This window comes from Euwallacea similis, chromosome 36 (genome assembly GCF_039881205.1).
Source record: "Euwallacea similis isolate ESF13 chromosome 36, ESF131.1, whole genome shotgun sequence".
NCBI lineage: Eukaryota > Metazoa > Arthropoda > Insecta > Coleoptera > Curculionidae > Euwallacea > Euwallacea similis.
The window spans coordinates 1,770,645-1,796,570 of record NC_089644.1 but is presented as its reverse complement, the minus strand read 5'-3'; the positions used below and the strand labels follow the sequence as shown (position 1 = coordinate 1,796,570).

The window sequence follows — 25,926 nt, the reverse complement described above, 5'->3', positions numbered from 1 at the left end:
TTTTTGATGGCGCCTGTTAGTCTGGAATTGGAGTGCTGATCCTATATGAACATATGAGAGTGAGTGTTGCGTGCGGGGACATGATGCACCAGCTGATTAGAAATTATCAGTTTTCATCAAAAACGAAAGAAGAAGGTAGAGTAAGAATGAAGATGTTTCGACTGAAATGTTTTGACTAATGAACGCCACCAAAAATTTTTATTCTCACTCCTCCATTTTCACTTTTCTTTGACCAGTTAACGATCGTCGAAATTGTTCGACTAATCAAAGTGTACTTATTTTTTCAACAATAAGCTGCAGACGTATCTGCATTCTTCTTGGAGCGCCTCTGAATGTATCACCACCAAAATCATGTCAAATTGAAAGCGATTGGCGGATGCGCTGTTAGTACATTCGCCATTTTTAAATATAAAAATGTTTACCAAAAATGCTACAAATGAAAAAAAACAGCAAAAGATATAAAAAACAATGTTTATATGACAGTCGAGAAAATTAAAAATTAAAGTACTTTATTAAATTAATTGTTTCAACTGTGCGAGTCGGATTATTAGGGTGCCACCACTCCTTTAATAGACAAATAATTATCGTTGATACAATTGTGCACTTAAGAACTACACTGACTCCCATCCCTTACGGATGCAGGGTAGCAAATCTCAACTGTTGCACGATTGCACTACCAGAACTGTTGGCTCTTCCGAATGAGGCCACTGTCATTTATCAATTATATTTACATAGTTCTGGTTATAGATAGAGACAAATTAAAATTAAAAGGCATAAAAATAGATTAAAGTAATATAACAAAAAAGTAAGTAAATTCGTGGAAATAGAGAATATTTTTAATTTAATTTTTTTAACTTTGTCCTTGTCTAGTAGTTTTTTATTAACTTATTTTATTTAAAAAATTTTTAATTGTGATTTATTAATTGAATGATGTTCATTTAGTTTGGTGGTTGGTAGTACCAGTCTCTTTATCTTGCACTAGGAGTCAAAGTACGAGTACATTAGAATTTGAAATTATATCAAAAGTGATCATTTAAAAAAAATTTAAGTAGACATTGAAATATCATAATTATGCCTCGAAACAAATAAATCAGCTGTTATCTCTTGCTCGGAACTTATATGGTGAACTCTCTCCCTTTCTGTTCAGCTCCTACTGTCAATTTTTTTTAACAATCATCCCTTACACTCTTTACTTATATTACTAAGTTGTCTTTTCCTGAGACTGTTTCAAGCATTGTCTTCCAGGTCATCAGAAAAAGCTGCATATAATTTGGGCAATATGGCCTTCAGGTCCTTAACAGAAGGGGACTGTGGCCAAGTTAGCCCCCTGACGAAGTTATCCTCTCATATTACACAGGACCATACATTTGCTGATAATCATGGCCAAATATTTCCTAGCACTTCCGATCAATTGGTTGAACAATTTTTACAAGAAACAAGAGCAATGCCGCAATCTTTTCGAATGGATGGTAATAAATAGTCACCCAATATTTAATTGTAGTGCACAATTTTACACTTGGGGATGTTATATATTTCAATTTGTGTATGCCTGTCATCTTAATGTTTTCTCATAAACTTCTGACAAAATTTAGCTGTGAATTCTGAGGTTCAATTGCATAAACCTTGATTCAGCTGAACTAGAATCCAAATTGAATACTTTACTTTCTTTAATAGAGATTTAGGGTCTTATAACTCAGTTAAAATTGCAATTTTAATCCCAGAAGGGACAAAAACATTATAAAAGTGAACCACCTCCCAGAGACCTCTCAACCATGACCTGAAAATTCATGTAATTTTAGATTTAATGAGAGAAATGCATGAAATTGAATCACAGAGAGCAGTTTTACCTCCTGTACCAGCCTCTGCTATTAAAGATCAATTACAAGATGATGCTTGGGCTCAGCAGTACCTTCAAGATGGCAAGACATTCAATGTTAGTTTCTTAATACCTTTAAATATCAGATAGGTAAATTGGCATGTATATTTCCAGGAAACCAATTACACTGAAGTCTGGCATGAAATTTCAAATCAGGGAGAAGCAAATCCAGATTTCAATGTTTTTAAAGATGCTTGGAAAGCTGTAGAATCATTAGAGTATGTTAATTCCCTTGGTAGTGACACTGAGGGAAGGATGGAGCAGTTTAACAATCCAGTTGATCATAAGTTTGTGTACTCTAAGGTAATCAAGTGCCTCGATAATTTTTACTGCACTAATTATGTATGTGTGATAAATTTTACTGACAGATATTTTTATCAGAGTATTGCTCTACCTTATTCCCCTCAGAGGAGAATTAGGGACGAGGATATTTAGGACATGTTTGAATGTAAAAGAGTGCGATGCTCGTTTCAGTATGAGCACGTTGATTACTTTTGAATGTACCAAATTCTAGATTTTGATTGAATGGAATATAGGGATTTCTATAATAAGAAACGGTTTTGAGGCTTTCCCAGGCCGAATTGAAAATTCTGCGTCGCCAAATGCCTTTAATTTCCTATCACATCAGCTGGGTTGAGTAGAGTCAGTTGTGTAAATGTTGGGAAATAATAAGCAGAAATGCCGAATGATACTGCTCGTTAAATAGAATTAAATGAGAACTGGCGTCATTGTTGCGTCGAATTTCAAGCAGTTGCGCAAATATCACTATGCCTGAATCTGGCCATTGTTTATACTTGGACAATCTTTAGCCTATTCCGAATTTTATCGCTTATATTTTCACTATAATCTTCCATACGATTTAAGGTGAATATTTCACGTTGATTTGGGGAAGCCTTATTCGATATTTATTTTATTGCCATACGTATACATTGCAATTAACTTATATCTTCAGTTTATGAAGTTTATGAGAGATGAACAAACAGACATCAATCTGAATGATGGAAAGTTGACTCAGGACGAAGCTCAAGCCTGGTCAGATGAATTTTTACAAAATGCTGAGACGACCCCTTTAGATGAAATATGGGCAAATTCCTATGCAAAAAATGAAGGTAAGTACCGCACTATAGAACACTTAGTGGAAGTTGAATTTCATACGCCCCAAATGTAATTTACACCTGAAAAGGATGTGAAAGTTCTAGATGTACGGAGTTTCTCGCAAAAGTCATTTCTTCCTAAATTTGTTTAACTATTTTTGGAAAAAATAATCTCTTAATGCTTAAGGGGTGCCTTAAGCAGACTCCAAACCATAGAATTGACTGTTGGTCGATAGTTTAGTAACATCGAGCTGCATTGTCGAATGTGTGCAACCATTCGATCGTTTTTATCGGATGACTTAGAATTGGTGTATACAAGGTGTTCCAACGAAACTTTCTACCGTGATTATTTTGGATAATTGCAAAAATATCGTAAGACGCCAAGACACCTCAATTCTGTTTTCGAGGACATATAATAGCGCAGGATTTAAATTTATTGAAATAACCCCTTTCATGAGAGTGCAATCAACTTTAGAAGTTCAAATGGGACCATAAGCCGAGTGGCCCCTCATTTTAAAGGTAATAAAGTTTTTTTTTAACATAATACCCATTTTTTTTCATTTTTGACCACCAGTTCTGAAAAAAATTATTCCCAAACTACCTATTCAAACAATTAGATAAAATTACGTCATTAAATGTTCAAAATAATTTCCCTCCACCTTCATGTAATAAAATAAACGTTGCTCTATTCATTCGAACATTTCTAGGAACTTCAGGGGTGAGTAGGCGACACTTTTCAACTATCCGTTTTCTTAATTGTTCCAGGGAATCCGGTTAGGTTAGATAATGTTTTTATTTTAAGTGTCTTCACAAAAAAAATCGAGGGGTGTTAAATCAGGTGACCTGGGTGGCCACTAAGTGGATCCTCCACGACCTATCCAGTGATTGGAGAAATTTTCATCTGGAAATTAGCGTACTGTTGTTGTAAAATGTGGAGATGCCCCATTCTGTAGATACCATAGTTCATTTTCTAATATGTTTTCACCATTTTTGATGGCCTCCACAATCATCGGGTAGATGTGAGTTTCCAAAAGAAAAAGCAATTCGATTACCTGGTCACCAATAATTCCACCTAAACGTTCAGTTTTTGAGGGTATTTAGTGTGTTCCTCTTTGAAAACAAAATTGATATGTCTTGGCTTTTTACGATATTTTTATAATTAAAAATAATCGTGAAGGAAAGTTTTCATAGGAACACCCTGTATGCAATTAAGCAACCAATTAAACTGTTGACCGAATGGAAGTCTGTAGTGCAATGGTCCTAATGATTGAATTCAGCAGAGTGCAGATAGAGAAAGATAGAAAAATCTAAAGTCTGCTAATCAATCTGCACAAGATTGATCACTCTAGTAGTACGTTGCTTTCTCGTCTTTTATTTCTTGACCACATCTCAAACCTCTCAATATTTCAAAAACAGAACAGAGTTGAGCAAAGCAAACGTTATATTTTCTTTTGCTTCAGGGGAAGAAATCAAACCATCTTTCTGGGACCAGCTTCAAAAAGAGATCGAAAAGGGAATGGCTAGTGACGAAAATACGTCTCATCCTTGGCTGGAAGATTTTAATTATTTTTACAATACTCCTTACAAGGTAACTTTGACGTTGATCCTACTGCTAGAATTTTGAAACCTAGTACAGCTTAACTCGTCCAAATTTTAAAAAGAAAATTTGTTCCAAAAACACCCTGTAATTATGAAGCTGTGGTGGATATAAAAATGTGGTTTTCATCAAGTTTAGCATAAAAATGAATCTTCAGGCCACGTCGGTCTTCTCTTATCTCATATTGAAAATAGGAATTTTCTTTTAAAAGTGGTCTGTAAAAATGGGTGTTAAATTTGACCCACTCTATACCTAAGAGGAAATTAGCAGCATAAATTGATTCAAAACATCTAAAAGAAATCATGGGTAGTTGCAATATCATTGGACACTCGATTATAGTTTGTAAAAATCTGAACTGCTCTAGAAGTGTTCGAAATTTGAAGATGAAGTTTTTGTTTTTGAAAATTGACAATTGAAGAAAAAGATTTAAAAAAATGTAAAAATAGTGACTGTAAGCTAAAATAGGAAAATTACGATTAAATTCATACGTGTTAATTTTTTTTTCATACCCGGCAGGCAGAAAACATGCAAAGTACCATATAATTGCAGCATTCTTCACCCAGTGCATCGAATTTGATCAAAATAGTACTAGGTTAGAGCCTTCTACCTGGTAGTGGTAGAGATCGGGTCTACCAAGAAGCAAAGCGATTTCATTGTATAGACATAAAATGAGTTAAATCGCCCTATATTAATGTGGGGAATTGTGATATTTTTCTGAGACGCCGTGTAGTTGTATATGTGTAATGTTATTTGTAAATTGTGCTTTCAACTTTAAAATAACCCTATTAAAATTAAAGCAAATGGGGGTTTACTGACGGAAATGTTCATTTACTTACCAACAAACGAAAGCAAGGGTAGCTCTCCTTATAAAAGAAGTGAAATCCGCTTTTTTAATAAAACAAATATGTTATATGCTTCATATCTCTAGTAAGTTAGTGTTAATTATAATGTATTTTGCTGTTCCCGCTTTAGGAGTATGAATTTTCAAAAGAAAATCCCATGTTAGAACTGCCAAATCCCCTAGAACGGGGCAAACAGTTATTAACCGAAGGCGATCTTCCAAGTGCCGTTTTATGCTTCGAAGCTGCAGTGACGCAAAATTCAAAGAACATCGAAGGATGGTTGTTGCTAGGAACTACACAAGCAGAAAATGAACAGGTTTGTCTCAATTAATGCAATTTTTCACTCAAGTTGAAAATGTCTTGCTCATAAATATGAGTGTTCGATAACAGTAATTCTAATAGGACCCCAGTGCGATTGCCGCTCTCACAAAATGTCTGGAATTAGACCCGACCAATTTAACGGCACTGATGGCGGCAGCTATCTGCTACACCAACGAAAGCTATTATAATCAGGCTTCGCATATGTTGGTTAGCTGGTTGAAGAACAACTCCAAATACGCCGATTTAGTGCCATCAGACCTAAATCTATCTCGGCAAGTTACAAGCTTCTTAGATGTGTAAGTGAATGTTGGTGCAGGGTTGTCTTTTTCTGCTTTTTTTGCAACTCTCCCAAGTTCAGTACACGCCTGTGATTAAATTTAATTCATCATTTTCTTTGTCTATTAATAGACAACATTATCAGGATTTTATGCTAATCGTAAAATTAATACTTCTAACGAATTGGAGTAGTATAGGAAAAGATTTATATTGGAATCTGCAATTATTGTCATGATAATTATCCATGTTTCAGAGCCAATCAAAAGATTGTTCAGGATTTGTTCCTTAAAGCAGCACAGAGAAATCCGCAAAATTTGGATTACGAAGTACAATCGGGTTTAGGAGTTTTGTGCAATCTTACCGGCGAGTACGAGAAAGGGGCTGATTGTTTTAGGGCTGCTTTGTCTGCGAAACCGGACGTAAGTAATCGTGACATTTTTATCAGAGAATTGAAAGTAATATATGAGTAATTTTTAGGACGCCAGATTGTGGAATCGTTTAGGAGCAACGTTGGCAAATGGGTCCAAATCGGGCGAAGCAGTAGAAGCGTACCATATGGCTCTTAATCTTTCGCCAGGATTTATTAGAGCTAGATACAACGTCGGCATTACATGTATTAATTTGAGGGCTTACAGGTAAGCAGTCACGCCTGATATTCCGAGATTGCTCTGGTGAACCTGAAATTTGGACTACCCGGTACTACTTATCACATTTGACACTATCAATATAATCAACTTTTCCTTTTTGCTACTGAAAAATTTTAGGAAGAACGATCCTCAAAAACATTCGTAATTTCTCCTTAAAAATAGTTTTTAAACAGCTCTTATTATCATAAGGAACTGTCTGCTTAAATAAGTATGCTAATTATTTTCAGAGAAGCAGCCGAACATTTTTTAACAGCTCTAAACCAACAAGCTCGAGGAAAAGATGTGCTGAACACGGGAGCTACGTCCCAAATGTCCGACACAATTTGGTCAATGCTACAAATGTGCCTTTCCTTGATGGATCGCTCCGACTTAAGGCCTTTAATTAAGGACAGGAATCTTTCAGAATTAAATAAAATATTTAATATTGATTAGATGTAATATAAATGCAAGTATTTGGATAAACCGAATGATTTCAAATGCTTCATATAAGACTCAATGTTTTTTTGAAACTGTTGAGATAATTCCATTCTAGGTCAAATTGTCACTGATTTTTCCAAGTCATACGTTGGAATGTTGTGGGATTACGATTTTTGTTGCTTCAAAATATAAATGGTTAAAGAAAAAACATCGATTATAGGTACAGAGAGTTCAACACAATACGTACAACTCGTTGTTGGATATCTTTAGGCTTATTTTGCTGTTCCATCGAGTCAATGAAGTGAAATTTTTTGTTAAGATAGCCATTTTTATTGTTCTTTGATCATTTTGTTTGGGCCATTACGTCACTGCATAAATATATTGGCAATTTTGTTATGAAAATAAATTATTTTAAGAACTGTTTTGTTGTAATTTCAGACGTATCCCGGGATATTGATTTTTAGGTGAAATTCACTATTGCGAAAGAACTTACCAACTATATCAAAGTTCACTTTAAATGATCGTTTATATTAATCGGAATATTAAAAAGTGTTCTTTTACATAGTTTTAGTGAGATTCTTGGAGAATTCAGTTGTATTTTAATCATTACCAATCAAGAAAGTCGATAGTCACCCATTAATAACCGAGACACTTCTCGATCACTATCGGGCGAAATTTAGAGTTTTGGTCTTTGCTCATGTGCGACTGTGGTGCCAAGTACAGGGCAACACTTAACACCAGGTCTTGCATGAGACATTTTTACTTCGTTTACATAAGTTGTTTAAGTTACTCCGATCTTGCTTTCACATTCCTGTCTTAACTTCTTATAGCGTATCTAAAGATGCAGCCGGTGTCGCTTATTAACCCGACACTGATGCCTTATTGTGTATGTTAGTACTAATTTGGTAGTATTGAAATCAGTAACATTATGTAGAAAGTGTTTTATTTGCTACCAATTATAACTATAAAATTAACATCCACTAGGCGGGAAAAAAATTTGACTGGTATGTAAGAAATAAGTCAGATTCATTAGTCATGAAATATTATCTACAGTTTATCATTTTCTTAACAATGTTACGCAGTAAGCTACTTTTTAGCACGATAAATTACACAACATAACAACGAAGCTTTTCTTAAATTAGTCACTTTTCCCCTGAATTTTCAGCTGCGTGTTTTTTCCTCTTCTGAAGACCAATTTCTTTTTCTAGCCGCGATTGCAAATGGGAGTACAGCTGCTTTGAATCTTCTATACTAGACTGCAATTAAAATGCTCATATAAAACTACATATATTGAATTAGCTAATAAAGCGGAAGTTTTCATAGTCGAAAATGTTGACTGTATGAAATTCATTTCCCAATTAGACTGCTAGTCAAATTAACCCTATATCACTAATTCTTTTATTTCAACTTTAAAGACACAGAATTCGAAAACATATTGAAACGCGGCTTGTGTTGAATTCAATCAGCAAGATTGGAGAATGTTATTGAATCTAAAGTTATAAGCTTTTTTCTGCAACTCTTGGTTGGCGGAACAAAGTCATAATCATTACACAAAGCTATGCCTTCGTTAACTGGTTACATAAATAGTTATTTTTGCATGTCTAAATAAGTCCTCGAATATATTAGCACCGCTTAAGCGATGATTTACGGTGCGATGTCGTTCGACAAAAATTTAAGCAATAGATTACAAACACAGGTCCACCGCTCGATGGAAAATCACTCGGTAAAGAATGGCTTGAGCAGTGCCAATATGGACGAGAACTAAAAATGCAAATTAGTATTTTTTAAATAATTGTTTTATTAGATCAAGATTAAGAATTTTAATTAGCTAAAACTTACCTTAATAAGAAAGACTTTTACTTCACCACTGGAATCTAAAGCTGTTAATGTAATACTTTTTTCATTCGTCTTATCTATGGTCATCTCTGCCCAAACCTAGAAATCAATTTTATTTGGAATGACATTAGATAACATGATAATTCTTACAGTTAAAGACTAATAAACATAATATACAAAATGGCCCAACTAATTTCGGACTCCTGCACTAATGACATATTCAATTTCTTACCTTTGTATTTAAAATTACTCTAAGACTCCCCGAGGTTCTGAATACCAGCCTACTACCCATTTGATTACCTTCTACTTCAAAATCATTTAATCTTAAAGTTCCTCTTCCTCTCTCTTGCCAACTTGAAGCTTTATCAAATGAGAATAGTTTACATGAGATACTTAAAATGTTGGTTTCCTCTTCTTCTCCAGTCCTTACTTGTACTTCATCATACTTCCTTTTATTGGCTCTAGACTCTTCATACTCCCTCGCAGATTCTGTTAAGGATTTAGTCTCCTTCTCTTTAGAGGGCTCAAGTTTTGAGTCATTTTTGATCGCAGAACTAAACAACATATCACTGGTACTCCCATTGGAATTGAGGGAACTTGTCGATGGCAGTGGCTCAGATGATTTTGCGTCTGATAACACCTGTAGGCAAATAAGTTATTAATTTTGTAATATTATTGTGTGGCCTAGTAAAGATGATCACATAAATTCTATACGTCTTCCATTTTTAACTAGTAATAAGTAAAAAATCGGGGAATCTCGGTCTCGCGGGACTACTAGATGTCTGTAAACTTTTTGAAATATTTAGAAAAATGTGAAAATATGCCAAATTTCAAAGAGGGATGCGTGGAGTTGATCGATGAACCGCGGTACCCCAAGGGGTTGATAAGGTAACTTCAGAGCTATGCGAAGTCAACCAACGAACTCCGGAGGCTCGCGAGGTTGACCGGGAGGTTCTAGCCGTTAGATTTATCTATACAGTGTTTGGAACACCTCGAAAAAAATCAATGCAACATACTTTCTCAATTTAGAGCAACTTGATGACGTTTTTCTTGCAAAAAATATATAAAAACTATTAATATTACTTAGAAAATTATATTTTTTTACTTGAATACTAATTAAAACATATTGCATTGACATTCAAAGTTTTAGAATTGTTGAATATTCGTGAGTTCTTTACTGTGTACTAAAATGCTTTAATCTTTAAGTATCAGACAGTACCTTGTAGTACCTTATGAATGTTAAATCATTTAGATAAGGTTTACTTATGAATGTTATTCCAAATTTTAAGTAACTATTTTCTTTATTCTATTTTACATTTCAGTTTTTAGCAATGGTATAATTTTTTATATTGTTAGTCAGCTCACTTTTTGAGCACCGATCAAAGCAAATTGTTATTGAGCCTTTATAACCAAAATAAATGAATGGCATGCCAAATGATCAATAGATAATAATAAGCAAAAGTCAACACACATGGTAAGACATGTGAATTATGAGATAGCAAAAAGAAATGCAGTAATAGTAGCATATTTGGAAGGAGGATTGACAGTTTGACCCATTCTCCACATACGAAGGAGAATAACATTGAAAACAAAATTCCTATTCTTTATATGGACAATGTATTAAATCTCTCTGTTATCCAGATATGCTGTGTCAAAACTTAATATAAGTAGCTGTAGGTCAATCCCTATTTCCCAAGCTATACCAGCATTTTAATATTTCACTTTAAATACTAAAACTCACTCTATCCTGTAGATTTTGACCAAACACAAAAGGAGTTTTTGACGAGGTAGTTGATACATCATTTGAGTTGCATGTTGCCTCTGTGGTCTTCAACAATTTGGGTTCACTTTTCAACAATGGTACAAATTTCAGAACATCACCATTTGACTGTTTCTTATCATGATTATTTGCTAAATAATTATCATCAGTGGGCTTATTAAATGGATTGAGAGTGCTGAGGCTTAGAACGGACACATTGGATGATGAGGTTGAATTGAAACTTAAAAGGGAAGGCTTCAAAATGCTCTTGCCAACATTGTTATGGTCTCGGCATGCAAGGGGGTTTGTACTCATTGTGCTGAAAGGAGTGGAAGGGCTGCATATTGTAAATTCATCGTTATTCACGGTTTTATTTGTTGAATTATCTGAAAATAAACAATTTCTTTGGTATTGCTAAAATGTTTACCAATAAAGCTAACCATGATTCGACGGGAGGTGTTCCTCTGCCTGGTCCACTTTCATTTTGACATCCCTGTTGGAAGGTAGTGCCTCATCTAAAAATTTATTTTTCTATTTAATTATTATTTTAAGGGGCAAACTACAATTTTTTCAAAACCCGACACTTACCCGATGTTGCTTCCGCCATTTTCGATATTTCGCGTTGTTTAAGCATTTTCGATTTACCAAGAACCGGGACCAATCATAAGCAATTTGAACCGAAATCAGGACCAGCCGCATTCAATATAAAACTATGACGTCACAAGCGGAACCCGGTATAAATATTCAGGACCAGCTCTTGGAGCTGGTTCGAAACGCCCTTCTGGTTTGTTTGCTTAAAAAAAGTTGGATTTAGCGCGGTTTGAGCGCTCAGGGCAGTAATAACATTGCGGTTATTTTTAGTTTTGGTGAATTTGTGCTTGTGAAGCTCTGAGAAATTAAAAACATTTTTTTTTAGATTTAGAACAACTAAGTTAAGATATAATTGTTTGGAACCATTCATAACTGGCAGTCAAAAATTTCTCAATTTTCCTAAAAGAATAAAGTTTTAGAGAATTTTATGAGAAACGCATATTCAGCTTAAACATTTTTTTAACTTCCATCTTTACTTTGAAAAACTGAAAATTTTTTTGAGAAATAAGAACATCGAAATTTCTTAACTTTTTTATTAATTATTTTTTCCTTTATCTGTTATATTGTCTATACATGTATTAAAATCTTAAAAACTGTAAGGAATTAGAAAACAGTTAAATAAATAAAACGTTAAAGAATTTTATGGGAAACTCATATCCGGTTAGACATTTCTTTAACTTTTGCCGTTTTCTCGAGAAGTGGAAAAATTCTTCGAAAAATGGGAAATTTCTCAACGTTTCTGTCAATAATTGATTCTGTAGAACACAAAATTTGGTGGACCAGTGTTCCGAACACTGGATTTAAAATTTACACTGGTTATATATCTAGTGGGGTCATGTGCCCAAATTGACAGAGAGAGAGTTGACATTTCTCTTTGCCTAACTTCACATTCAACTTTTCGTAGATAAACACTAAACACAAACAATAAACACAACAATCTCCTGTTTCTTATGGTTTTGCGTTTGTGGTTCTCGGAATTTAAATGTTTTTTAATCGGTTATTTTTATTTTAGTTTGTTGCTTTATTTTGGGAAATTTCTCTTTATTGATTAAACTGTCTTGAAAAAAATACTATCGATTTGAGTAGATTGCAAGTTGAGAACCCAAAAGGGAAGGAGATAATGGGGTGTTGTGACTCACGAGAAAAAGAAACTGAAGAAAATGATCCTGAAGGTGAAAGGAGTTGCACTGACGTATTCTGGCTTATTGCGTACATTTTATTCTGGTTTTTAATGGTAAGTTCTAAAAATATGTGTGGAGTATCAAGGCTTACAATTAAGCATATTGTTTCAATTCACAAAACCACTTTTGTAGGTGGTAATTGCAGCATTCTCATTTGTCTACGGCAATCCCATTAGAATTATAAATGGATATGATTCATTTGGAAATACTTGTGGTACCAAGACCAACAAACCAATGGGAAACATTACATTGTCTGGGCTAGACACTTCAGATAAATCATTCCTTCTTTTTTACGATATTAAAAACCTAAGAGGCTCAGTGAAAATATGTGTGAAGGAATGCCCAAAAAGCACATTAACCACTGCCAATGACATTTATAATCAACATTTGACTGGCATTAATTACTGCAAATATGATTTTAATTATGAGGAATTAAGAAACACTAAAAATGATAAAAGTATTTTGTTTGCACCATTGGGTCCATGTCCAAGTCTACCTGTTTATAAAGGGTATGTTTGAACTTGCAAATGTGTGGAGGTTAAAAATCACTGTAGCCTCATATCCACATCATTAAATACATCTCAAGGAATCTAGTTATGTCAAAGGTTTCATTTAACAACAGGAAAAATACATACCAACTTGCAGACAAATAAGTAGATTTTTTAAAGTTTTTATTTGACAGCTCTTGCAATCCAGAGATGTAAAGTTTAGATTTGGTACAAAGTTGCTCCTTATGTTTATTACAGTACAGGCTGTTTTTTATATTAAATTGGGACAAATCTTTAACTAGCAGGTTATCTTTACAAACTGAGATCAAGATTGGTGAAATCTGAAAAGAACTGAGTTTAGAGTATTCAATCAAAAAATATAACTGAGCATTAGAAGTTATAGATACAACCACAACTTTTTTTTTTATAGAATGATCATTGTATTATTATAGATGTAAAAGGCATAAAAAACTTCTAGAAATTAATAGTTAATGATCATAATAAATAAGTTTGGAGTGATGAAAACTACTGCCCTGTATATGTCAACAACAATTTGTGCATTACTGCCCTGGACCTTTTAATACTCAATTTTTTAACTGTTTAGCTTTGATACAGGAGTTTATTACAGGGAGTCAAGTATACAGAAAATTTAAAAAAAAATGGTATTCTAATATTACTTGAGACTTATTCAACAAACCTATATAGGCTATAAAACATGAACTTTTTATCATCTGTCTGTTATGATTTTGCCTCTAATCCAGCTTAATTTTTCAAATTGAAAATTTACATGTTTTTAACAATACTCTGTATATTATGAGATGTGTCGCTTAAAAAAAGTTATATAAGGTGGCACTTAAGACATTTTAAATCATAAAGCAACTTTTCTTCTATTCTTTTGATAGCTTCTGGTATTATATGTAACACCTGATAATATTGTGGAATTTTTTTGTAGGAAACCTATATTAAATAGATGTATCCCCGAGGTTGTTGGCGAGGTTGGAGAAGCGATTTTAAGTAATTTCTATGATGTTTTAAATGGATGGGATACCTTAGAACAAATCTTAGGGGATATTTACAATACATGGCGAGATATTTTAGGCCTTGCTGTTTTAGCATTATGTAAGCATTGAACTGCATATTATGACAAATTAACTTTGTAACTAGTACAAGGGGACAAGGGGTAGTCAGATCAGTTGTGATGTTTTTTTTATTTAGTGTATCTAGGTACTTTAGGTTTTTTTTCAATTTGATTAAACAATTTTAACTTTACTGAGTGTCTATATGCCGATTTTGCTACATATATTTTAGTGATTTCCCTGCTCACAATCACCATTTTGCACTGCTTGGCTCACATAATTTCATATTTCATTATGATTGGATTTGCTGTCGCTAGTATAGGAGGCACGGCTTATTTATGGTACATTTACTTTGACATCAAGCGCAACTTGGATAATGTTGAGAAGGCCGAAAAATACAGCATTCTAGTAGAATCAGTCCGTAACGAAACTGCTTTCTTTTGGTACTCCATTGTAGCCTCTGTTATAACTGTAAGTGAATTTGTCATGATAAATCCAAAGCAGCTAGAATTTTAAAGTTCTTTTAGGTAATAATCCTTTTGATAATTGTTTTTATGAGAAAGAAAGTGGATTTCCTCGCAAATCTCTTTAAGGAAACCTCCAAGTGCATCATGCATCTACCTGGTTTATTTTTCCAGCCGTTACTAACATTTGTCTTTTTGGCTGTATTTTTCATGTTTTGGATTTTTGTGGTGGTAAGTCAAAGTGTTTTTTTACCCACCATTGCTATACCACTCAAAATTTTTATAGCTATGTCTTGCTACGGCCAGCTATCCAGGAACAGGCCATATTTCAGGCATCAAAGTAGAAGATCAAGGGCTGTTTCCTGCAACTACTCTAAATCCAAATGCGAAGGAAATGAATTTATCATTTGTAGAGAAGTTCAATAGTAAGAAAGATTTGAAATCACCAAATTTGTGTAATTCTACTCTGGTTTTTAGACTTTAAAGTTGTAGAGTATGTAGATGCCAGCTGGATAAAAGGGATGTGGTGGGTTTATTTCATTGGGCTTATATGGACGTCGGAGTTCATTATGGCCTGTCAACAGATGGTCATTGCAGGCTCCGTGGCCCACTGGTTTTATAGGCATAAATATAAAAGCAATGATCATGTTTGCTATTCTATAGGCAAACTGATAAAATATCACCTGGGCTCCGTAGCTTTAGGTGCTTTGATTATTACTATTTTCAAAATTCCAAGATTGATTTTGACTTACTTACATGCAAGGTAAGTGAACATACAAGGTGTTTCTGAAAACAGTGCCATAAATTTAGTAAACACCACAAAGCAAAAAATCCAGTGGTACGTGAAACAGTTGTATAATCAAGTTCTTATAATAAAATTCTCACTTTTAGATTTACCAGAAATAAACAGAAAGGAAACGAATGTGCCGCTTGTGGTCTGAAATGTTGCATTTGTTGTTTTTACTGTTTGGAGAAATTTATTCGTTATCTTAATCATAATGCGTACACTGTTATTGCAATTGACGGGTCCAATTTCTGTAAAGCTGCTGGAACGGTAAGAAAACTCATTAATTTCCCTAGAAATTACTTAACATTGCAGTGCCCTTTCCACATTACGTTAGTTTTTCTAATATTTATCAATAAAGTGACAGTTTTTGTAAGCGAAATCAGTGAATAATCAGAATTCATTTCGTAACTAATTGCTTAATGAAAGTAGGAAGTTTCATGTCATAAGTTAGTTAGCAAATGATACCGACAACAACAATAGTTATTGTAGTTCTATAAATAAAGGACACAGTGATAAACAAAAAGAATAAAGAGACTATTAAGTATTTTCTCTATATTTAGATAACAAAACTTTAAATTATATATGAAATAAGTAATTATTAGGTTACTTTCTTGACAAAATAGCGGTCGTTATTGTTATTCCATATATTGACTTGGATAATAATTGTGAGTGTTTGATTACAGGCCTTTGATGTTTTAACTTCTCACGCTCTAGAAGTTGCCACAATAAATAGCTTGGGAGACTTTATTCTCTTCTTGGGAAAATGTTTCGTAACCGCAGTAACAGGAGTTGTGGGCCTGGCGATTTTCAGGCATAATTCTGATTTAACCTTTTATGCAGCTCCCACGCTGTTGGTGTGTATCTTTGCATTTTTCGTCGCTCATTGCGTGTTATCTTTATATGAGGTAAGTGTTTGTTACATATTAATTATTATTTACTACCCTCAAAACCCTCTATTAAAAATAACATGATTTTAGTAAAATCGTCGATTTGGGTCGAGGTGTCGATTTACTTTTCTTTTTGTATACATTTAAAAAAATTTTGAAATTATACAGACTGTGAATTGTACCATTTAAAATATCAATATTCTGTAAAGGTCTAGCCTATTGTCCGCCGCAAATCTATGTATACAGGGTGATTTACGTAACGGTTTCATTAGAAACTTTTGTACTTGTAACAAATCTAAATTTTTTATATTTGGGGGTTAAACTAATATAGATACCCTCTACGTTTTTAAAATATTTTGAAGGTCATATCACTTCCGGTTATACCGGAAGTTGAGGTCAACTTCCTTATTTCAAATGGAACACCCAGTATATTTTTGCATTTTTGGAATCTAGTGATTAAGCTGATTACATTCTTATTAGTTACTCCTATACCTAAACCTAACCGTTTTAAAGATATTTTGGTTTAAAAGAAAAATCTTTTCAAAACACCATTTCTATAAAATTTTAAATTCTCAGCTATTATTGAAACTGGCTTTACGAAAATTTGCTGACATGTTAACTAGGTATGGTAGATTAGGTTAATGTGAAAAGTTTTTATAAATATCATACAGGGTATCCAAAAAAACACGTCATATTTAAAGAACTTTGGTGGCAAAAAAGTCGCTTATTTCAAACGAAACACCCCATATATTTTTATATGTCTAGAATCTAAATTGAATTCTGAATCGATTACTATTAGGCGTCCCTATACTTAAAATGAACGCTTTTGCTCTAATTTGCGATTTTTTAATATTGTACAATAATAATATTTAATAAAATTAATAAAAAACAATAAAATTTTAATATAATTAAAATAATAATGAATAATAATTTACTCAGCTTAATCACTAGATTCCAAAAATGCAAAAATATACTGGGTGTTCTATTTGAAATAAGGAAGTTGACCTCAACTTCCGGTATAACCGGAAGTGATATGACCTTCAAAATATTTTAAAAAAGTAGAGTGTATCTATATTAGTTTAACTTCCAAATATGAAAAATTTAGATTTGTTACAAGTACAAAAGTTTCTAATGAAACAGTTACGTGAATCACCCTGTATAATGTAGTACTTCAATGTTTTTAATTTTCAGATGGTTCTTGACACAGTTTATCTTTGTATGTGTCAGAGTGGAGATGCTCCTGACGGTATTGAGGTCCAGAACTTAGGAGTTAGTCCCAATGGCAATGTTCAAACTCAGAACACCGAATTGGAACCCATGAATTAAGATTTATCGGCATATATTATTTGTTGCCATTAACAGGTGCTATATGTTTTCCTAACTGGCACATTTACTTGTACCTACTTAAATTATTTATCCAAAAAAATTAAGAGTTTAGTCGACTGTACAGATTTGGTACCGGATTATATTTGAAGTATTAAACCCGTCCTTTCTTTGTCTTATGGTTTTATATAATAATCTACGTTTAACTGAGAAGTATTAGGTTGTTCGATACTGCCGTTGTTGCGTTTGCCAATCATTCCAAGATTAAAAAGTACAATTCTGTTTTCAACGCTATTTTTTAAGAATCTCGTACTCGCCCAAGATTACAAATTCTATAGTTTTAACTAAGTACTATGATAAATACTGATAAATAAAATTTAGATTAGTTGTGCAATTTAATTTAAAAAGTCTATTTTTTTATGTAGAAGGTAGTAGCAATGAAACATCTCTGCTTTTTGAATAGCAATTTATTATTATAATTAACGATACTCGGCTCATTATAATAAAATTTGAAATATATTTTAATGAAATTTTCAAAACATGCAAATTCTTAAAAATTCCCTGCAAGTTCCACATTTCATATTTATTTTTTGTCACACTGATGAACAGTGTTTAGTTACTATACTTCACGTTTCTCTTAATGACCGCCCACTTTCTCCTAAAATGAAACAACAGTAGGTAAATCATATAATTTATATATTTATGCAAATAGTAACTATTTAATCTTTTGCAATTCGTGGGCTTTCTTAATAGGAGTTGCCTTGTAAATATCATCCAGTGGGGTAAGTTTGTAATTATCCCCACTAGGCCGTGTGGCTTGCATGGCTGCCTTTTGTTGGATTCTATTCACGTATTTATGTTTGGCTTCCAATCGAATTTGTTGCCTATATTTGGAAGGGCTCATATAATGGGAGTTTTCCCATAAGGGAGCACCTCCAAAGCTTCCAGAAAAAATTTTCACCTGAAAAAAATTATTTTAGAAAACTTGAACTCAAGAAACCTTAATTAACAATGTTGAAAAAATTCTCCTATCATTTCTTACTGGATTTAAAACAAATCGTGGTCCGATCTCTGCCACTGCTCCGTCTTCGGACAAAATTTGAAAATTTCTGAACCACACTCTGTGGTCTAAGATGGTAAATGTATAGACGTGATCGAAAAACGGTTGACTTTTAGGGTGGTGTTTGGGTACCCCAAATGTTTGTGTCAAGAGTTCTTTTAGCAGTTTATAGTGGTGGTCCTTTTCAAAATTGGGGTCAAAACTTAACAAGGGTCTCGAACCTCTTAAACAGTTGCCTGTCAATTTTAACTCTGCCATGGTTGATACTAAAAAATATTAGGAAACTTAAAACAGCGAGTGGCGTATTTCGTACGTAAAAATGGAAAGAAACTATTTGTTTACATTTCAGCCTTGTTAATGCCTATTGTCCTTGGCCAGAAACTTACCACTTTCGACTAAAAATTTAACGCTAGGACCATTAGGAACATTAGATAACCAAAGATATAAGTCCTTCTTTTTCCGTCCCTCAAACATTATTGCCTTATTACAATTTTTCATTTCACACATTTCATTTATAACATTTAATGTCTTTGACCTCTCCATTTTGGCTTCAGGTTTATGGTGTGGCATGAGCTTTTTCATGTCTTCCATTAAGTGCCTGTCACGGTGATTGATTCCCCTAGATGCGAAGACAAGGATCCTTTGTTTGTTAACCCATTTTCTCTGCCAAATATAGGTCTAATTATTTTGTGAATTTAAATGATATGAAAGCACAGCATATCTTTTTACCACACATCTGCAACATGTAACTTAACTCCAACAAAAGCTACTTCACATTTATAGTTAGAAGCTCCTGGTACTTAACCAATATTTTTATCCATAAATGACCTTCAATTTTAAATTTGTCTCACCTTCTTCTCTATAGGTTCATCTGAATGCCGTACCGATGGCAGAGGTTGAGGACTTGGCTCAGATTGTTCCACTTCTGAATGTTTCCTCTTCAAACTCTTTTTGCCTTTCGTCATTTCTGTAGAGAAACAAATATAGGTCAATTAAAAGCGAGTACTATTGTAGGTTAGGAAAGTAGGAAGTCTGTAAGCCTTTGTTGATAGAGGGCAGAGTCAGGCCCTTGAAGCAGCTATTCTCGTGTTTTGTGCTCAAATGTTCTTTTAGTATCAGGCCTGCTATGTTGTAAAGCTGCTTTAAGACGCTTTAAGGGCCTAAATTTTCCCATAGTGAAAACGTAAGAAAGTCAGATGTTCTATCCACATTTTGCAATAACAGAAATTGCTTAACATAATTATACAGGATGTCTATCTCTGGAGCTTAACTATTCCAGACTCAATAACCATCATTGATGGTTATCGAGTCGGTATGGTCGGTTAAATTGAGGCAAAGTTGAGTAAAAATTTGGAGTTCAAGAATATGTTGTTTTAAAATTTGAAACATTCATATGACTTCCAGAGTCTATGGTTGGTATTAAAACGAACACCCTGTATAATAGATTCAAAATTTTTTAACGTTTGCCATCTTACCAATTGGTATCTTGAATACTTTCAATATTATGTTGTACCAAACATTAACTAAATGCTGATAAATGAGCGATTTTCCAAAGAAAATATTAAACAAGTTTATTTTTATTTTGGTTAACGTAACATAACCTAAAATTCACCGCATCCACATGCTTTCCTCCATAGCAGTACCTCCTGTCGGATAATATGTCAACTAATTTGAGTAAGAATGGGACCAACCATGAAGAGCATTTTACATACACCTGCGGTTCAGTTTACGATTGAGTGCACGAAACCTGACAAAATGCGATTTTAAAATTTGTTCTCTTACGGAGTTACTGTGTGATTTAAATAAGAAATAAATGGAAAACTGATTCTGATCGTTCAACAGTCCCAACAGAACTTTGTACCTTTGAGTTCTGGAGTGAACCCTAGGAGTGTTATGCGAAAGTGCCTTTAAATGCTAACGCAGTTGTCAACCACGTCATATCTCTCTGACACTTACATGGCTTTGACTTACGACAAATTGTACTTGTTTATTTTTTTGTTTTCCCATTATTCTATTATTCATTATTCTGCAATTTTTGCATACATTTGCAAAGTTGATGGGAATTCAACACTAAAGTAATTTTATCAAATAATATCTTCACATAATCTTCAAATTATTGCTAAACTGCTCATCGTCTTTCTGCAAGTTGAAAAGACCCTACAAAAGGAAGTATAAGGCGTTAATGTGCCTAAAAAAGGTAGTGTTCCTATTATGTTTCCTTCCCAAATTAAGGATCTAAAGCCTGTCATCAATAAAACAGGACAAATTTCTACTCTGGACAATCCCGAATTGATTCTTTGCAAGCCTAGACTTATCCCTTTGAAAAGCCTCACTCTGGAAAAGTTGGAAAAGATGCAACAAGAAGCTCAGAATTTGAATAAGATGACTACTCCTGCTGGTAACTAGGGCTTGATATTGCCATTCTTATATAGATGCAAACCTGAGGCTACGCAGCAATGAGCTACACACCTTTAATCTTGAAAATATTGCTATCATTTACCATTTCATCAATTGTATTGTACAGATATGGCAATTGGTTTCGGCATCGTATTTCAGTTACTTTAACAGTTTTATTGGCCTGGTTCTGTAGTTTTCTTATTATATTTGCCCTTCCACTTGATATAATTTCTGTAAGTACTTCTTAGATTTTATTATGTTTCTTAAGTTCAATGTAAATATTTAATTTTAGACAGTTTATCGGCAACAAAATCACACAGAGATTGATTTGAGAGATAATAGCACAGTTGAAAATCATAATGAGCCTTGGAGTAATCTTCCTGAAAGAGTTTTTATTAATTTATGGAGAACTGTCTATTGGAGTACTCAGTTTCTGACATGGTGAGAACTTTTTCAGTTTTCAAAAATATCTAAAGCTGATAATAAGGAAGATGTTTAATTTATTGATATTTCCTTGCAGGTTGATAATGCCAATGATGCAATCATACATTAAAGCTGGAGATTTTACTGTAAAAGGAAAACTCAAATCAGCTTTAGTTGACAATGCTATTTACTATGGATCTTACTTATTAATTTGTGGCATTCTACTCATCTATTTGGCATTAAAACCTGGAATAGACTTGGATTGGTAAGCTTCAATCACAAAACAAGATATTCAGGTAGTAAAAATGGAGTTTTTGGTGTATAATTCAGTGTTCTAGTTCATTGTTTTTCTGCTCCATATAATCCAGCTGCAATTAACTCTATGATTGATATGAATGAAAATTACCATGGGACAGTGTCCTGATTCTACAGGAACATGTGAGAGTGAAAATGAAATTTTTGATTCATCAAAATCACTAAAAATATCATCTTCACTCTCAAATGTTCACGTAGAATAATGACCCAGTTCTGGTTTGGTCACTAATCTACACCTTAGGGTGCAAAATCACCATTTTATGTTGGCAGATAGAGTGGCATTAAATTTCATGTTCTGCCCGAACACACTAAAATACTTTATCTCATATGTATGTGATGTCTTAGCTGTTTTAGCATGGTACAATACCGAAATGCTGTCTACAATCTTCTTAAATCATTTTGTAGGAATAAGTTAAAAGCAATAGCTTCCTCAGCTAGTAACACATGGGGTCTATTTTTGCTTGTCCTTTTACTGGGATACTCCTTAGTGGAAGCACCTAGAAATTTCTGGAACAATGCAAACGCCAGTTTAAAGTTAACACAGTATTACTTTAAAGCGGCAAAACTCAGTACAGATAAATGCGAGGCTGAAGAAACGGTGGATGATGTTCTAGAGGTGTAGTGGAATAGCATAGTCATTATATCACAAATAACTTGAGCAAACTTTCAGTGCCTTCATGCTATATCAATGGGAATTCGACCAGGACACTATCTTTATGACCCATTGGAAACTATCTTGCAAAAAGTTCCAATTGAGTTAAGGGAAAGAATGAATCGTAGACAAATGTCTGAAGAGGGCAGGCATGATTCACCTACGGAAAAATCACTAATAAGGTTGCATAGACAGGTAAATGTTTTAATATAGTAAGTGATCTACAAGGTGCTACAAAATCGATTGATAAGGGGTATTTTAAGAACGTTAAGAGCTATGAATTGGGAAAAATGCGTGTTGCAGTTACGATATCTCGGAAAATTGTAAACATTTTACATTACAACATGTTTCATTTGTGGCACTCTGTATTGAGAAAAGTTTTGATTTTCAAAGGCACAAATCTCTCAACTTACTAGCATGACATGATTTTAGACTATCAAGTCTTTACAAGTTCTGCAAAGAACGGAAACTCAGTGGAACGTTCTTCTTGGAAAAATATTTGAATGTGAGGATACACTTAAAAATCAGATTTCGAGGGACAGGCGCTTTAAGACAACTTTTCAGAAAGAAACTTCTTGGTTTACTGAATATTTTTACACTCCAGTAGTTGGTAAGAAAATGATCTACTATGTCATTGTTATCTGAAATAATTATTTATCTGTAAAGAGCTAAAAGAAGAAAATTACGCCCGCGGCCGAAATTTAAGGCTTGATATTAAGCAGACGATTTTTACTTGGTCAAGGATGTAATTCATTTTTTGACAAGTGCTACTTGTAATGTGTTACGCACAAATTACATTCTTAAAATTTTTTATAAAGTTAGAATTAATATGTATTTAGTTATTTAATTAAAGGCCTTTAAAAAAATTAACTGGCGTTATTGTCACTTTACGGCCTGTTGTTAAGAGCGACGAGTATTTTTGTAGCTTTATTATCCATTACCATAAGCGACGGGCCGTATAAGTATAATAACACCTGTTGGTCGTAAACTCATTGTTTCCGCCATGGAAATTAACAAACAACGTCGATTCATTTGTGCTTAAATTTTTTTTTAGAATGGTATTGGAAATGCTTAATATCTCCCTGGTGCTGGAGATTTATTGCTATTGTAACAGGAGTAATGTCCGTCGCAATTGTATGGTCGGAAGTAACATTTTTCAGCGTATCTCCTCCTCTATCCATCTTTGCCGTAATTGTAAACGCCGCAAAAGCGAGCTATGATTACTTTATGATAGAGGTAAGTTCCCTTTGATGACAGAGGTAGTTTTTGAACCTAATATTTCAGGTTCTTTCCACATTGATCATCCTCTATTTGTCGTTTTGCGCTTATTCAACAGTACTTAAAATCAAGTTACTAAACTTATACTATTTAGCGCCTCATCACCAAACTAACGAACACAGCTTAATATTTTCTGGTATGATGTTTAGCCGACTTACGCCAGCTCTATGTCTTAATTTTCTGGGTCTCATTCATATGGACAGTCACGTTATCCATAGTCAGACCAACGAGACTTCATATACACAGGTAAATTTAGAAATACGTATTAAAAGAATTAATGGTAGTTATTGGGTTAATATTGTAGATTATGGGTCATATGGATGTAATTGGTATTATTTCTCATGGTTTTAATGTTTACTTCCCAATGGCCGTACTAGTGTTCTGTCTAGCGACTTATTTCAGTCTGGGATCGAGGTTTTTATCGTTATTAGGATTTCACCAATTTGTTGGTGATGAGGAAATGACCACAGATTTGGTAGAGGAAGGCAGAGAGCTTGTTACTAGAGGTAGGGCATACTAAGACCGTTTTTTAAGTGTCAAACTGGACAAAGTTAGTTCTTAACACAATATATTAACTCATTTGTGTAAACATGAATTATATAAATGTGGCCTTTTTTCCTCGTCATAAACTCACAGAGAAACGCAAAAGACAAAGAGCGGAAGATTCGTCCAACCGTCGAAAAGAGTTTCAAGAACGACTTCCAACAAACGGCAGAGCTAGACTTAACGATTTAAATGACACAGGTAATGCATTACCACGGGCAGTATCCTCAAAAATCATTACTGATAGGTTCAAATTCCAGAAGATCTCTAGGTAAACACAAATGTTATAACTTTCAGGTCGTTATACACAAGCGTTCGAACGCAGTAGAATTCGAGACTCCTACAATTTGGATACTTACAATGGAACTACTTATACGAGCGAAGATGGTGATAGATATCCGTCAGGAGAGGTGAGTATTAAAACCATTAAACTGAAAAAATAAGAAAGACTATGGGGTTTTAATTTTGGGGCGTAAAACCTCTATTAAATAAAATCTGTTTCCAAGGAATTTATGTACTCGGTAAGGGTACGTTTGCCAGCACATGAACAATTTGTATCCGAATTCGAAAGTTCGTGTGGGACATTTTCACATTTTCGTCGTCGGGTGTATAATCATAAATGCATCAGGCCAAGCAATTTGAATAATTGAGAATGGCTTAACCTAGGGCGTATGCCTGACAATGGTAGTGAACACAATCTAGGAGTTCTTCAGCCGGTTGGGTGAAACGAAAATATTCTTTTATTACATTAAATAGAGATCATAAGCATATCTTCATATGACTTAATTGAATATATTGAAATATGTTAATAAGAAATCATTTTTATAATTATTAATTTAACATCAAATAATATCAAAGCAGGACATCGACGACCGTTTTGGAGCAAGTACCGGATTTGGAAGGAATTCTCACAATCCAGATACTCGGTTTTCCGACGGATACCAATCCGAAACCAAAAGAGTAGGGGCACCACCACCCAGAGGTATTTTTGATGATGTGTGATGAGATTTTAAGTTACTATCTATTGTAAGGAAGTTTAGAATAGTTGTTACTATTTTTCTTTTTTTTACTCAATTAATCCATAGTAAGAGGCATTAGGCCTGCTCAACTGTCAACTAGTCATCGATTAAGTTTGGAGATTATAGCTTTAAGTGCGATCTTCTTGTTTCGCAATCTTGGAGGCTTTTATTTAGTGAATCATGTACTTGTATCGTATGTCTTGTTTTATAAGAATAGAAACTTTGCTCTAATATTTATTCATATACTTAGTTACTTAGTGTTGTTTACATACCACAGCTTCACTTTTAACCATCAGACGTAAGTTGCATCATCAAATATAAGTATGCACTAAAATGCGAGAAATTTTTGTTTTAATATCCTGTGATAGGTAGGATAACTGTTCATGGAGTTTATTAAAAGCTGAACAGTCTGAATTATAGTTTGCGTTCCACATTATATATAGTAATAATCGGCAACAGAAAACTATCAACATTGAGTCATTGCTCAAAGTTTTGGAATATTAATAGTAATGTTTAACTGTAAGCTTGCACGAAATTTTACCGGACCTATGGATGTTCCAACCACGTAAACGTATGTTTAAAACAGGCAGTTAGGTTGTTTTTTAAGAGACGTGATATGTATAAGGTCTCCCTGTAAGAATACAGGCTCCCTTAATATGTTTATTTGATGCCCTAGAAATATTTTCTAAATACAACATGCTAAATAGTTATTTTCAATTTTTAATATAAATATGAGGAAAAAAATATAAAAAAAGAGGGGTTTTCAATTCTATTTGA

At 33.8% G+C, this 25,926-nt stretch overlaps 5 protein-coding genes across 5 annotated transcripts; 3 read left to right on the top strand and 2 right to left on the bottom strand.

Annotated features, from left to right (window-relative positions):
* The first annotated feature begins 898 nt into the window (after nucleotides 1-898).
* Nucleotides 899-7,491, top strand: Pex5 (peroxin 5). The gene is made up of 11 exons (XM_066404737.1): nucleotides 899-990; nucleotides 1,246-1,469; nucleotides 1,800-1,933; nucleotides 1,991-2,179; nucleotides 2,829-2,985; nucleotides 4,431-4,558; nucleotides 5,540-5,725; nucleotides 5,812-6,026; nucleotides 6,260-6,425; nucleotides 6,484-6,641; nucleotides 6,881-7,491. The coding sequence occupies exons 2-11, from the start codon at nucleotides 1,280-1,282 to the stop codon at nucleotides 7,083-7,085; spliced, it is 1,728 nt and encodes a 575-aa protein (XP_066260834.1). The 5' UTR covers nucleotides 899-990; nucleotides 1,246-1,279; the 3' UTR covers nucleotides 7,086-7,491.
* Nucleotides 7,492-7,996: 505 nt separating this feature from the next.
* RanBP3 (ran-binding protein 3) lies at nucleotides 7,997-11,376 on the bottom strand. The gene is made up of 6 exons (XM_066404774.1): nucleotides 11,254-11,376; nucleotides 11,106-11,180; nucleotides 10,648-11,051; nucleotides 9,139-9,546; nucleotides 8,910-9,005; nucleotides 7,997-8,326 (listed from the first exon to the last, which is right to left on the bottom strand). The coding sequence occupies exons 1-6, from the start codon at nucleotides 11,297-11,299 to the stop codon at nucleotides 8,213-8,215; spliced, it is 1,143 nt and encodes a 380-aa protein (XP_066260871.1). The 5' UTR covers nucleotides 11,300-11,376; the 3' UTR covers nucleotides 7,997-8,212.
* Nucleotides 11,377-12,168: 792 nt separating this feature from the next.
* Ctl1 (choline transporter-like protein 1) lies at nucleotides 12,169-17,939 on the top strand. The gene is made up of 10 exons (XM_066404770.1): nucleotides 12,169-12,490; nucleotides 12,570-12,946; nucleotides 13,878-14,044; nucleotides 14,234-14,472; nucleotides 14,529-14,696; nucleotides 14,752-14,890; nucleotides 14,943-15,228; nucleotides 15,357-15,519; nucleotides 15,936-16,157; nucleotides 17,331-17,939. Exons 1-10 carry the CDS (start codon nucleotides 12,377-12,379, stop codon nucleotides 17,463-17,465), a joined length of 2,010 nt encoding a protein of 669 aa, XP_066260867.1. The 5' UTR covers nucleotides 12,169-12,376; the 3' UTR covers nucleotides 17,466-17,939.
* A 202-nt stretch (nucleotides 17,940-18,141) lies between these two features.
* LOC136418656 (ribosome biogenesis protein BRX1 homolog) lies at nucleotides 18,142-20,149 on the bottom strand. Its single transcript, XM_066404777.1, has 5 exons — nucleotides 19,998-20,149; nucleotides 19,374-19,489; nucleotides 18,909-19,185; nucleotides 18,505-18,788; nucleotides 18,142-18,423 (listed from the first exon to the last, which is right to left on the bottom strand). The coding sequence occupies exons 2-5, from the start codon at nucleotides 19,485-19,487 to the stop codon at nucleotides 18,178-18,180; spliced, it is 921 nt and encodes a 306-aa protein (XP_066260874.1). The 5' UTR covers nucleotides 19,488-19,489; nucleotides 19,998-20,149; the 3' UTR covers nucleotides 18,142-18,177.
* A 686-nt stretch (nucleotides 20,150-20,835) lies between these two features.
* LOC136418618 (LMBR1 domain-containing protein 2 homolog) lies at nucleotides 20,836-25,483 on the top strand. The gene is made up of 12 exons (XM_066404724.1): nucleotides 20,836-21,152; nucleotides 21,212-21,360; nucleotides 21,440-21,607; nucleotides 22,063-22,273; nucleotides 22,328-22,504; nucleotides 22,742-22,919; nucleotides 23,364-23,545; nucleotides 23,594-23,833; nucleotides 23,892-24,093; nucleotides 24,224-24,331; nucleotides 24,428-24,540; nucleotides 24,992-25,483. The coding sequence occupies exons 1-12, from the start codon at nucleotides 20,979-20,981 to the stop codon at nucleotides 25,130-25,132; spliced, it is 2,043 nt and encodes a 680-aa protein (XP_066260821.1). The 5' UTR covers nucleotides 20,836-20,978; the 3' UTR covers nucleotides 25,133-25,483.
* The last annotated feature ends 443 nt before the right edge of the window (nucleotides 25,484-25,926 follow it).